Source organism: Herpailurus yagouaroundi, unplaced genomic scaffold (genome assembly GCF_014898765.1).
Source record: "Herpailurus yagouaroundi ecotype Mexico unplaced genomic scaffold, PumYag 67641, whole genome shotgun sequence".
Classification (NCBI taxonomy): domain Eukaryota; kingdom Metazoa; phylum Chordata; class Mammalia; order Carnivora; family Felidae; genus Herpailurus; species Herpailurus yagouaroundi.
Window position 1 is genome coordinate 7,212,896 of NW_024420442.1, and position 14,735 is coordinate 7,227,630.

The 14,735-nt window shown below is 40.4% G+C and overlaps 1 protein-coding gene across 4 annotated transcripts in view; it reads right to left on the minus strand.

Moving 5' to 3' along the window:
* The window catches only part of TENM1 (teneurin transmembrane protein 1), a 796,361-nt gene that overhangs the window by 109,547 nt on the left and 672,079 nt on the right, over positions 1-14,735 (minus strand). For all 4 annotated transcript variants that reach the window (XM_040467962.1, XM_040467961.1, XM_040467964.1 and 1 more), the window contains 2 exons: positions 11,935-12,078; positions 3,682-3,931 (listed from right to left, as the gene is read on the minus strand). In XM_040467962.1, the coding sequence (XP_040323896.1) occupies positions 3,682-3,931; positions 11,935-12,078 (394 nt within the window). The remainder of the gene's footprint in view (positions 1-3,681; positions 3,932-11,934; positions 12,079-14,735) is intronic.

A 14,735-nucleotide genomic window follows, 5' to 3' on the forward strand; every position in this document is an offset into this window, starting at 1 on the left:
TGTTCAAAGTGGCCCACTATGAGACAAGAGGATGGAAGAGAAGGGAATCTAGAAGGGCATCCAGGAGGAGCAAGCAAAATGTCATCAAACTTTGGGCTGAGAACTGCACATCTGTAGATCTCAAAATAAGTTAAACTGTATAAGACATGTAAGAGGATGCTCAAATAATAACTTGAAGTCAACTTTACAGGTAGAGAAGCAGAGAGCAGAGTGGTTAAGTTATATAATGAATAACCTTGACAGATGGTGAAGATCTAAAATGTTCTCTATCCCTTTCTGTAATAACCTATTGACAACATTGCTCTTCCATTCACAGCTTTAAATGCAACCAATAACATAAAGACTATATTAGTCTGTGTTTCCAAGGAAACAGATAACTTAACCAAGTAAAATGACTAATATGCACTGGGGGGTGGTGGTGGTAGCAGCAATTAAATTAACTGATTTTAACAACAACAAAAAAACTGGTACAAAACGAAGTTTCTATCTATGTACAATAGAATTCATTGACCATTATGGTTCTTAATGTAGCAAAGGCTTATTATATCAACTTATTTCTCCCCAGGAAGTTTAAATCTGGAAGTTATAAAGCAAATATACAAATTCACCAATTATACATCAAAGATGCAATGTACACAGTATAGGCTACTGATCATGACAGATACTTTTTTATATTTTAATTTTATTTATTTACTTATTTATTTCTAACGTTACTTTAGAGAGAGAGACAGAGTGCAAGCAGGGGAGGAGCAGAGAGAGAGAGGGAGACCCAGAATCTGAAGCAGGCTCCAGGCCCTTAGCTGTCAGCACAGAGCCCGATGCGAGACTCGAACTGTGAGATCGTGACCTGAGCCAAAGTCGGATGTTTAACTGACTGAGCCACCCAGGTGCCCCTTGGCAGACTTTTTTTTTTTTTTTTAAAGGTGAATCTAATAAGAACTATATTCGTTTTTGAGTAAACATGATGGATAATGTTTGCTGACATAAACTGGTTTGATGGTTTTGACTACAGTAAAATAAGGAGTTACCTGTCAATTAGGTCAAATGCTCATCTAAATTCAATCTGTTTATTTCTCTGATGGCCAATCACGGGAGTGTTAGAGAAGGGAAAACTATGTTTTTTTTTCCCTTGAATCAAATGCAAGGGAGAACTACTTTCTCTTTGAACCTAAACCTGGGAATCTTAACTGTGAGTCTATGAAGGGGGTAGGTTGCTGGCGGGTGGGGATATCCAGGGAGACAGGGAAAATATATGACCCCTGAAATCGCATGTACAATTTTGTGTGAATGTGTCTTTTTCTGGGGAGAAGGCCCACAGCCCTCAATAAATTCTGAAAGGGGCCTGAGAATTAAAAAAAAAAAAAAAGTTAGAAGAATTGCTGTAAAGGATGTGAGCTCGGAAGAGCTAGCTAGAGAGACTCAGGCTAAGTGAGAGAGCCTGGGTGTGTGAGCTCACGGTGTGTGCACGCCTATGTGTTTGAAGAGCTTTGACAATGTGAGAGAACAGTACTGTGGAGTCAGAATGAATGGAGGGATTGGACAATACTTCCCACTGCCAGAAACGAATTGTTCTTTATACTGAGAATATTGCTTTGCAGTTAGGGTCCAAGTTTTTCTATTTTATCCTTCAAATGACTTTGTGTTGAAGGTCATAAAGTACTTTGGACTAAAATGCAAATTTGTTAACTGTCAGGGATTCTTGAGCAAAGGAGAATCTCATCGATGAAAATTGCTGCACCTTAGTTAGGTACATTTGCATTGAAATCACAAAGGAAAATACTCAACTTAGCTGGGTGTTCTTAATAGTAGTATTATTAGTATTAGTATTTGTTTTTATAGCTAATCTTATGGTTTTTCCTTGGAGGAGTTACCTACATAGGGCTAGCCATGAGGCTTTATAAAGCCTAGAGGCTTTATAGGGTTAGCTATATAGATAGGTTCCATAAGACAAAGTCTCTGTCTACCTGACAGCTAATATCTGCATGACTAGAAACATTCAGATGGTGAATGAATTGTTCAGTGCTCCGTCAATGTTTGGCATCATGTAGACAGAACATCCCTAGGATTTTGAATATAATGTTGAATGTTACATAAATCGTTTCTAAATCCAGGAATATGAACATCTTGGCCTTCCTTGTTGACTTTCCAGTAAGTAGGTGCCCCAAGAGATATACTGCGGGAAATGATAAGTCACCATGAAGTGTGACATCCTAAGGTACATAAACATTTGATTAGAGCAGGGTGCTGTGAATTAGTACCTCTCTAGTCTCTCTAGATGTGCTTTATCTTTATAAAAATCTTAACTTTACAGTCTATTTTTTATCAGTCAAGGGATTTAACAGCTTTCTTATCCATGACAATGCTTGCAATTATAATTAAGAAATGTTTTAAAACTAGAATGAATTAATATGAAAAACGGATGGAGGCTTGGGACTGGAAGATGTCCACAGGTAGGTGTGAAGGACTAACTCAGTCTGAGAAAAAGCAGGTAGATTCCAGAGCAAGCATGAGAATCTGGAAAATTTCAAGGAATGTCCCCATACATTCAAATTTCTATGCTTGTGTGAATATAGTGTTAAATGGAAATGACCCAAGACTTTTCATATGTTTTGACTGGCCTCGATGGTACTCTGTACATACAAGTTGTTCCATTAATGTCTCTATTCTCCCAGGTCACTATTTTTGGTCACTATCTTTCAGGTCGATGAGGGGATGGCTGAAGCAACAACTGTTTTATGGACTAGTTTATAGGATGACAAGAAAATCTTCTGGAATAGAGGGAAACTTTCGGCCTAAAGTTCCAAAGGCATGTGTCAGGGATAAAGCTGTCATAACCAATTGGAGGGAAGGCTCTATCAATTTACCCAGGAGGGAGGAAACAGGTCTATCCTCACTGGAATGGGAGGGGATGCTTTCCTTTTCTAGGACTCCATAGGGTATATATTTGTATCTTGTAGCCTCAGAAAGGGAGAAATCAGCTGATTAAGCCATAGTCTATTTAGTTGTGATCTTTGCGTAACTTCAGAACATGGAATACCAGAAGGTATGAATTCCTTTCAAAGGGTGTCAAAATACTTTGTACTCTCCAGAAAATTCCTAGAACAGAGTGAGAAAGTCTAACGATGGATGCTTTAATCTTTTTTGCCCCAAAGGAATAGAGCTTTTAAGCATTAAAAAAAAAAAAAAAAAACAACCTAGTTCTTCCTTCCTTATCAGGGCATACAAACACAGACTTCCATTTTCTTTTTTATGAAGTGACCACTTCAAAAAATTGAACCTGGAGAACTTAGAAAATTGAGCCTTTTGGTTCTGGCATTACCTCTACCTGTGGAATAGATACTTTTGATCAGTCTTCGTTTTGACCAGCAGGGGCTGAGTGGCTTACCTCAGCACTTGGAAGTACTGAGATCCATGTCGGTGATGGCAGTGCCCACAGGGAAGGCCACACATACAGGGATGTCAACACTTCCTGGTTCTCCAAAGCAGTGCTCAAAAGTCCTTTAAGTAGGAGGTGTGGGCCTGTTGACCTATGTCTTTTGTCCCTATTCCTGCATCTGAGGTCAGGGCTACAATATGGGCGACTGCATTTTCTGCTCTTCCTTGCAATGCCTTTCTCTTCGTGTTATCGCATTCTTGCTTCTTCCTTATCCGCTAAACCAACAGAGATTAGAGGAGACTTACCTTAATTCCAAAATACTAACGGAGTTTCCTGAGGGAAATATTCGTCTTATGAAATTAAAGTCGCCAACATACACACTCCCATCAGGGCCAGAAGCTAAGGCAACAGGAGCAAAGAGCTTGTTGTTGTGAGCTGGGCCATTGCAGTTGGTGCAGGCTACGCTCCGCTGGTGTCCGTTACCCATGATGGTTGATATGACTGGGGGCTGCTGGGAAATGAACATATTTTCTCCATTCCCTTTATGTATGATTCCTAGATCCAAGAAAAAAAAGGAGAATAAAAATTACCTCACAATATTCTCAGCAACATTTTAACTTTTCTCTTGTTGTGCAAAGCACCATGACTCTTTGGCCTGGCAGAAAAAATCTTGAGAGTGAAGCACACTGTCCGAGGTTTTGTTTAACTGCATGGCCACAACAAACAGGAGCATGACACTTTGCCTCAGCTTGTCTATCTGTGATATGGGTTAATACACCCTTTAGTACTGATCCTAAATGCCTCAATGAAACCCGTGATAAATAACTTTTAATGATCTCCTGTTCATTTTGGGCTCTGTGAATCATCTGTGGCTAATTTTTCATCTCTGGATGACTATCTCCTGATGCTTGGCACACACTTGTCTGACTTCAAATTACCCTCACTATGCAACTGACTGGTTCCTGAAAAGGAAATATCAGTCAATTTTAATATTAACCTTAGCAAAACACCATCAGGAAGGCAATTGACTTCTGTGAAAAAAAATCATACTGTTAGAATGCACTTCAAAGATATAAGAAAGGGACTTGAATTTTCCACTCTTTTGGACCATATCTCACTATCATCAGTGCAGGAAATAGAGATACTGACTTATGAAAATGCTGGAAAATACTGTGCATTCTCTTTGGGCAATCTCTTCCAATCTCACGGCTTTAACTCGTATCTCTATACGCCAAAATTTTCTCCTGTCCAGAGTTGTCACCTGCCATGCAATTTCCTGCTCGATCTCCTCACCCAGATGCCCAGAGGCACCTGAAACTCAACAAGTGTAAAATGGAACTCACTGTCTTCCTCTCCCCCTGCTAAAGCCTGCTTTTCCTCCTGAGTTCCCTACTCATCTTATGAGTGGTATCACAGTGCGCGTATTTACCCAAGTTGGAAGTGTGGCCATGACCGGGCCTCTTATTTTCCTCATTCTCTAAACCTAACTCGTTACGAAACCCACGTTGAGTCCATCTCCAAAATATGCTGAACCAGTTTTGTCATTTCTATTCCTACCACTAAGGCTTTAGTTCAGTTTTTCTTAACTTCTTGGTCTCCTGGCCTCCATGCATACCTATCTCCAAACCATCACCCACACTCCTGCCATTGAGATCATTTCAGTATGTGGCTTAGAATCTTTCAACAGCTCTGTATCCTCTACAGGATAAGGGGTACATTCTCTATTAAGGTATACAAAGTCTTCATGACTTGACCCTTGCCTACTTCTTCAGTCTCCCCTGTCACCATCCTCTCATTTGGGATCTTGAGTTCCTGTGATAGTGAACTATTTATAATTACTTTCACATACTTCTATTCCTGTCTACACTGGTACATGCTATTCCCTCTCCATCTTGAAAGCCCTCCTCCTCTTGTCTGCTTGGGGAACTCTTATCTATCCTTCAAAGCTCAGCTCAATTCTCTCCGATGCTCTGTCCAGGCAGAATTAGTTACTCCCTCTTCCTTGTGCCCATGGTTTGTTTTCCATAGCTCCGTTATTATACCCACTAACTTGTATGATATGGTTTTCATCACTTCTCTATCTTTCCCACTAGAGCCTGGGCTCCATGAAGGCAGACCCTCTGTCTGACTCTTTTCTGCATTTTAGTGCCAATCCCCATGGCCAAATCATTAGAGGAGCTCAGCAAATGTTGAAAATAGGTTTTGAGTCTCTTGTAGTCTCCTTGTCCAAATCCCAATGATTTTGCAAACCTGCTGAGCCCGGGCAGAAAATCCAAGGAACAAGTACTGCTGTGCTCAAGTCTGCCCAGAATGAGCCCGGGCAGGTAAAACATCCATGTTGTGAGAAGGCATGCCAACGTGTCACACTGAAGTAACTGATGGCAAATGAATGAATGCAGTAATCCTGTACAGTCTTATTTTTTCTCCCATGACCCCTGCTATCTATCTCCTTGGATTGCTTGTTACTCTCCCTAAACATTTCCTGAAATATCTTCCTCAGTTTTCTCCTGACTTTTGGTCCCACAGTCCTACAATAGAAGCCGCTGATCACTCAGAAATAGGAACGTTGCTGGCAAAAATAAGTAAGAAGGTAACACATACACAATACCATAGCACCAAACATGTACTTGGAAGGGTCCTTCCAGGAAACAAATCCCATACATCATATAGCCTTCGGATTTCAAGTCTAGGTATTTTGACTTTCCCTCCCAAGGTGATTTCTGGCTATTTTTTCAACATATGATCTGCAGGAACAGCTACGAGCTTATGCCCCAACAAATTGGTCTTTCATTGCAGAACTGTGAGATGTCTCGAGGATCACTACTTTCTTATTAATTTTATTAATAACTTTATTCATCAGTAACAAAATTCTTAAGATTTAGAATAGTTAATTAAATAAGATTAATAGGACTGAATTTCATTTCCCAAAAAACACTTAATTGCAGTGTGATCAACATTACAATTTAAATGAGTCAGGAGGAAGTGAATGAGAACTTGAATGACAGTCACACAACATCATCGAAAAGAAACCTCCTGATGATTGCAACCTGAATATCCTACCAATGAGACTATGATATGTTCTCTAACAAATGAGGAAACCAACTGTTTAGCATGTCTGTATTTCAGCAATGCATTACAAGGTATATCATTCAAAAATATGTCCAATTATTGGCTTGGAAATACCAGATTTGCTATTAACATCTATTTTCACAGGTAGATCTCCATTTTTTTTATATCAATATAACGGTGTAGTTAACAATTACCTTCAAAATGACATGTTATTACCAGGTTCCTGGCAATTTAAAAACTAAAGATGGCTATTCTAAACCATTCTTCTAAGCCTACAATTCTAAAACTCCCCTTTTCTATTAGAAAGCCCAGCACTCCATCAAAGAAGAAGAATGATTAAAGGAAATAAAACATAAGGCAATGTACTTTCTGATTACATCTCAACAATTGATGTCTTGCTTTCATGCGAGGTACTGAAGTGCCTGTGTACTGAAATTACCATTCCTGTTTAAAGCTGAAGCAATCAAAACAAAAATGGGCAAACCCCTTTTGTACTGCCCTGGAAAAATAGATCATTCTGAAGGGTGTTTTTGTTGTTTCAAGAATCTGTTTAACCTTCCATTACATAGAACCGGGGCATACCATCTAGCAACAATGATTTAACACCAATTCTTCTGCAAAATGTTTCTTTGAAAATATTTTGTTTATGTTCCTGGAAATCTTGATCAATTACTGCCGCCTCCCTTCCAGTTTATTCTGCCACACATGCTCCTTTTGAAAACAGAATCAAATGATCCCAGGACAATGCGCATTATTTATATGAAGGCCAACTTTCCACCTAGGGTTGGGTGTCTTGTTTACAGTCAACAAAGAAACCCTACTGAATGGGGCTCACTGTGTGTGTTCTCCCCTAAGTTTCCTTTTCTCCACCAAGAAGCCAAAGTCGGTTGTGTAATAAGCTAAGCATGCTTTTAAACACACTGCTCATACCCTCCTGCTACCTTGCTCAGAACTTCCTTTGAAGCTTATAAATAAGTTTGAAATAAAAATTCCCCTTGGAAGCCAGTGGGTGGTGCTTTATGCTGATTTCAAAGAAGAAACCATTTTTCAGACTTATGAACAACGAGGGACACAATACATATTTCTCTTAGGACCTGACTGAGACGATATAAACACAAACTGGAAGATATGCCAGTGTGATCAATGGAAATTTACTTCCCCTCCCAGTAAAACCATTTGTCGACAAACTACTGGCCTATTTTGGAGTCTACGTTGAAAGAAATTCTTTATCCATTGCAGACAGATGACGATATCCAATTAGTACCCTGGATTGTTTTTTCTAATAATTTTTAACACTCAACTGGGAGGACACACAAGGGTATGTGTTTGATATAAAGATATACTACAACAAATAGCTTACCTCTGTAATAGACGACTCATGTACACGTTTTTATTTCTTATAATTTTAAAGGGCCGATTTCTTTTAAAACATAAGACTATGTACTCTCTGTAATCACTAAGAAGATGTATTTTTGAAGGAATAATATCGAAAAACACAAGTACCTGGTGTTTTTTTTTTTTTTTTTATCTTGGTGAAAGTAGAAACCATCTATATATACCAGGCATAATATTTGGAAGCAATTCTCCACAACCAATGGTTAATTGTCAGGTAAATATAATTGCTGCAACTAACATGACAAATGGTCTGAAAACACTGCCTTCTAGAAAGTACCCGCTGCATAATGATTTTTGGAACCAAAGAAAAACTAAAGAATTGAATGGCAGCAGGCATCCAATCTAATTACAGGTGTCTTTTTAACCAGTGAGAGGAAACTGGGGGAAGATAGATTCTTGTTTCTAATCTGCCATCTGTCTCAGATCAAAAAAGCAGGGTGCCTAAAGAGTTAGGCTTTTTCCAGAAAGAAGCGGAGTGGGGGAATTTGGAAAGACGGTCGCTCTTGCCTTAATCAGTCAGAAAAGACTGTCTGACCTGAGGGGGAAAGAGCATTGCTTTCTAAATTGGCCTTCTCAAGGCTGCTCCTTCACACTTATCATTTCTGCTTCTAAAAACTGCCTTTGTAGGTGGGATTTAGACTTCGAAAACATCCCACGAGAGGTGTTCGTGTCCAAGGTCAGGCTGAAAGGCAGTGGCAGAGCTGGCTTCAGATCCGTTTCCTGGCAAGTGTGACAAGTTCTTGGGTAGAAACACAATGTGCCTACAAATGAGATGATACAATGAACAAATGTTCCTTAAAAACAACAACAAAAAAAACCTATCTAACATAAGGTTTGTGTCTCAGAATAAAATTCTCAGAAAGAGACCGAAAGCACATTTAGTGGGGCTGGGGTGAGCACAAGGGATCCGTTGAGGGTGACAATATTCCAAAACTGTTGTGGTGCTGGGTGCACAACTCCACAATTTACTAACCATCACTGAAGTGTATATTTAAGGTGGGTGAGTCGTATGGTATATCAATTGCACTGCAATAAAGGTGTTAAGAAGGTTCTCAGAACCAACTTGGTACCTGTTACGGAAAACCTGACTACTGGTGAGGCAGGGGTGGAGAGAACACGTCGGTGGAAATCAGGGGGCCCCCAAAGCCAACTTTCTCAATGGCTCCCCTCTGCTCTGAGTTTTTAAGCCTGTGTGAAGCAAATGGTAAGAGGACATGGGACTGGGAGCACACAGCCGGGGGCTGGTTCGATCGAGGTCATTTCCCACTTTGTGCTTAATGTCAATGACAGGCATTTGAAAGAGACAATCCATACAAGCCAATAAAAGTGAGTGGAAAAGAAATGGCTGCTTAAAATGTCAAACTCTTTCAAATCAAAACAAAAAACCTCATAACTTAATAAGTGGCATCTGCCCTTTCGTTTTTGTACTTTTAAAACTATGATTCCCCTTTTGACAACAGAAAAAAGTTGACATTTTATATCTGTGCCTGAATCTTTGCTCTTAAAAAAACCAACAATTTGAAACGGAATTTAGAATATTCCTTGAAAGAGGGGGAGCAGGTATGATGCAGGCACACCGCAATGGACTCATTTACCTTCGGCGTCCCACACTGGGACCATGGTGGGTGGTGTCATTCCACGGTTGAAGCAAACCTGCTTAGTTTTGCCAATCAAAATTTCCCAGCCTGTGTGGCTGCTTGGCTGGCCCGACCCAACTGTGGTGCAAACAAAGTAAGATCATAGGTGTGATTATAAAATGGATCTCTTAGCCTTGGTCAGTTCATGGCCTTACAAGATATCCTGACCTTAGCCAGCTGTTTTACGAAGGTAAGATGCATACAAGGATGCCTGGCTGGAAAAGCGTTAACTGTCTCAAGACATTCACTTCCCCACTCCTGAAGAAATAACTCAAAGTACGTGTTCCACTGAAGGCTGCTCAAAATCTGCCTCTTTGGATGAAAAGGAATATGATTTCACAGGGCAAGCTTACCAGCAGATGTTCAAATGAAAGCTGGATGGGAGCACCAATGACCGACCTCCCAGTAGGATGCAAAACGAGGTGAAGGAACTTGGACGAAGCATTTTTAACCAGGGTAAGAGAGGTCAGTTTATCTGAGAGACACACGGGCTCCAGGGCCACCTGTGGTCCCTTCTCCTGATTTAGGTAACATTTAAATTACACACACTAGGAGAAAGTGACAGCAGGAAGAATAGTTCAAAGAAGCAAAGATGGAAGATGACCATGTCCTGGTTCTCTGCCTTTTCCCGAGTTCAGGATGTAGGAGACCTAAAACTAAGTGAAGTCAAGGACTGCTCTCTTTCCCCAGATTCTTTCACTTCTTCTGTCTTCCTCTACCTCTTCTCCTCTTTACCTATAACTGTCCGTTGACTCAATTCCTAGCTTCTTACTGGAGCTACTGACATGTGGATACGCGACTGTGGTGCAGAGAAGGAGCACACGGCACTAGCCATTGACTAATGGAGAAAGTCACATGATTCTCAGATTCTTGATCTTGTAAATGGGATTAATGCCACACTCCAGGGTTGTTGTACTTAAAGTGGGACAGAATTCAACAAAGCCCTTTGAAACTGTATCATGTGGATGATTCATTGATCCTAAAGTGCACATTTTGCTTCACATTTTTAGCATCTCTGAAAATAAGTATGTATCTTGCAATCAATGCATGTCATAGTTTAATTGGCAGCACTTTCCATAAAATAACAGTGTAATTGATGGAATCTTAGATTGTATAAAACACGGCAATTGTTATTCCACTTTTGAAAAGTTGGTTACAACGTCAGATACACTGGTTAATTACTTGTGATACAGCAATAATGATAGATGATTCTTAAAACCCAGTTTCATAGAAATTTGTGAGGAAGAGGTCTCACTATGGTAGCACTAATTTGAAACCAGATTGTTGTGTCTGAAAAGAAATATACTAACATGGCCATCTCTAGGTGGTGGACTTACACCACCTTAATTTTACACTTAATTTTTTTCTTGCACTTTTCCAAGGTTTCTGCATCAAATAGGTGTTACATACATGTAATACATATACATAGCGTTATGTGTGTATGTGTATAGAGTATTAAAAAAAAGTATTAAAAACATTTTAAAAATATTTTTTAACGTTTTATTTATTTTTGAGACAGTGAGAGACAGAGCATGAACAGGGGAGGGTCAGAGAGAGGGAGACACAGAATCTGAAAACAGGCTCCAGGCTCTGAGCTGTCAGCACAGAGCCCGACGCGGGGCTCGAACTCACGGACCGAGAGATCATGACCTGAGCTGAAGTCGGCCGCTTAACCGACTGAGCCACCCAGGCGCCCCAGTATTAAAAAACATTTTAAAAGCTTCTTAAGTGCATAGAAATAGGCACTCTTGATCACGAAATGACAATTATTCTTGAGGGAAACCTGGCAATGTGTATGAAAAGCCTTAAAAACATGTACGTCTCTCCCTTTGCATGAGATACCTAAACTAGGCAAATTCACAGAGACAGAAAGTAGAATAGGGGGCTCAGGGAGGAGAAATAAGGAGTTGCTGTTTAATGGGTACAGATTTTCTCTTTGGGATGATGGAAACATTCTGGAAATGGACAATGGTGATGGTTGCACAACACTGTGAATGTACTTACTGCCACTGAATTGCACACTTACAGATGGTCAAAAGGTCAACTTCATTACGCATCTTTTACCACAATTAAAAAAAATTTTTTTAATGTTTATTTTTTTTGAGAGAGAGAGAGAGAGAGACAGAGTGCAAGCAGAGGAGGGGCAGAGAGAGAGAGGGAGACACAGAATCCGAAGCAGGCTCCAGGCTCTGACCTGTTAGCACAGAGCCCGATGCAGGGCTCGAACCCACGGACCATGAGATCATGACATGAGCTGAAGTCGGACACTTAACCGACTGAGCCACTCAGGTGCCCCGCTTTTACCACAATTTTCAAAAGTTCCATTGAATGACTGGAAACATCTATTAAACCATTCTCCTAGTATTGGACATTTAGGTCTTCCCCAAATTTGGAGCAATTAAAAATAAGACTGTGATTTTAAAATTGTATATCCTTTGAAAATAAAAAACTGCTTACCACTTTGAGGATTCAAAATATGATGCTTATTCAATGACCAGCCTCCTAGGTTAGAAGCATCCATCTCAAAACCTTGTAAGATAACTGTCCTTTTCTCCCAGAGAATAAAGTCAGGACATGTTTCGTATTCGTATCCCACAGATACTGCAAACAAAAAGTTAATAACACGTTAGAAAATTTAAAAACATTTGCTTTGTTTTTACACAGGTTGATAATTCTGTGGATGTTGCATTTGCTATTGAATTCTGACTGGGGCTGAAATGCACAAATGCCTTTCAGCTAGCACAGTACAGCAGAACGTCTAGCATGGCATGGGGCGTCCAAAAGCGATCAGTCAGTGCCTACCAGATACATACATGGATGAGTGAGTGAATGCATGCTGTCATTAGGTGTGTACTATATGTTTATGGACATTAAGCATTGGGCTTTTGGGTTGGAGGCCGTGTTGTAAAACTGAGGAAATAAGCTCTCTGAAGGCTTAAGCTCTGCTGATACAATTTCTTTCTTTACCTTTCCAGGAAGGGTGCAGGGAGGACTGCTTTCTTATCTCTCCAGAGTGCAAAATGCACTTAGGAAGCTGGTTTTCGAGTACTGGGTCACTTCTGCAACAACTGACGACACATGAGACTAATAAAATCGATTTGCCCCATTTATATTTTCTTTTGTGCAAACTGGCCTTTAGTTTGCCGAGAAGTCTTGAGTTTGCTTTGAGCGCTGCAAGTGTAAATTCCACCTTGTGCACATTATATTTTGGTTTCTGCATAGAGCTAACCAATGGGATATCACCCAACATTTGGCTTCAACTCTTAGGAAGCACAGATGTTGCGCATTAAACTTGGAACCCTGGAATGCCACTAAAACGGGAAGTGAGAAATGTGGTAGCAAGGATGCCTCCGCTCTGCTGCAATATGTCTAGCTCAAGTATACCAAATCCCAGCCATTTTCGCAGCTGGTAACCCTGCTTACCTGTTGCAACCCCAGGTTTCTGATTCTTGAATTTAAAATGCTTTCTGTTCTTATAATGTTCTAAGCCTGAGAGTACTGGCTCATTACACTGCATACCCCGAAGCTGCTTCCCCCTTTCTGGCAGCTTAAAATATCCCTAAGCTACTAGTCGACCATTGCTTTCCAGTTTCTCTCTCTACCTGACTCTTTAGATGCCCCTGGAGAACTCATTCCTTCTTTTGTCATTTAGTTATGAAAACTGGTAATGAAAGCATGTGCTTAAACAATGCCAGAACCATAGGTCCTAAGATGAAGAACGAAAGCAAACTAGTTTTGGTTTTTGGAATTGGGTGAAGGGAAAAAATGGTAATTTTTGGTCAAACTGATTTATGTGTGTGTGTGTGTGTGTGTGCATGTGTGCGTGCGCACGCGTGTGTGTGTATGTGAGCATAACACATAAGCCAAAAAACCCTTATGATTATGAATATACAACTCTGTAACATTGTGGATCATCTGTGGCCAATTTTAAATCGTAGGCTGGTTTCTTTTTGTCCTTTTTGCCTTAATAGGGATCTTAAAGGGCCATCTTCAGAGGGTATGTGACCTATGCAGTCACACAGGGGCCCATGCTTTGAAGGGTCTCACACTTTGTTTCATGCTCTGCTGTCACTGTCTTGAAATCCTTAGTAATTTTTTAATACGAGCCTCTGTATTTTCATTTAACAATGGGCCCTGTAAATTATGTAGCTGGTCCTGATAGGGATGCTCATCCACCAGCTGGTGAAGACTCACGGACTGCAAACTCATTTTATCGTTTGCCCTAACCAAGCATTATTAACAAGGCAGATCAATGGGGGGTGGGAAAGACTAATCATAAAACGGAAATAATTTCTAAATGGAAATTAGTTTGGTATCATCCTGGGTCAATGCTGCTCCCTATGAAGGTGGATGGAAATAGAATTTCAGTGATGAAAAGACCTCAAAGGCACTCTAGTTCAGGTTATAGTCATGGCACAAATCACTGCTCTCTACAATCTCCTCGATATCCTGTCATGGCCCCCAGAGCTTGCTAAAACAACTGTGGTAGAGTAGAAAGAGTTGGTTATGGAACTAGAGTCAGAAAAACTTTCAACTTTTGGGTCCATCATTAACTAGCTGTTCGGTCTCAGGCAAGTTACTCTGCATCTCTGAGAGTCATTTTCTTCACTGGTCAAAGTCAGGTGGAGGAGGATGGACTAGAACTGATGATTTTTTAGAACCTTTTGGGTCAGGGGGACTTTTATTATGAATTTGATAAAAGTTAAGAATCTTCTTCCTAGAAATATTCAGGTGCACACACAATTTTGTATATAATTCTAAGGCTTCACTGACCTCCTAAAATTGAAACAGAGATCTCACCTCAAAGACTTTTGCATCAGATAATTCTTATAGTGTCCCTGGAGCACTAACACTGTATGATTCCAAAGTGCATTCTTTCAAGATTGTGTTTGATCTGTTCAAGTTGGAGATTGCACCCAAAAGCCAAAGACAGCCCCGTATCTCATGATGGCAAAATCAGGTGGTGAGAAAGCACGCTTAGGGCCATGTTGGTGTGCGGAATAACACGGGTTCTGCTTCTCTTGCCAACATTTAAAAGTCTCAATTAATAAATAATCACAGTGACAATTACAAGTTCCCTGAAAGCCATCATCTTCTTCCCTACCATTGTCAGGATCTGCCTTTTGTACACTGTAGGGTTGGTGAGCTCCCCTAGAATCCCTTCTCCAGAAGGTGATGATGCAGTTTGGCAAATAAGTAGCGTGCCCTGGTGACCTCCAATGGTGGTTTGCAGCCGGATTTTTCCCTCTCAGTGACAG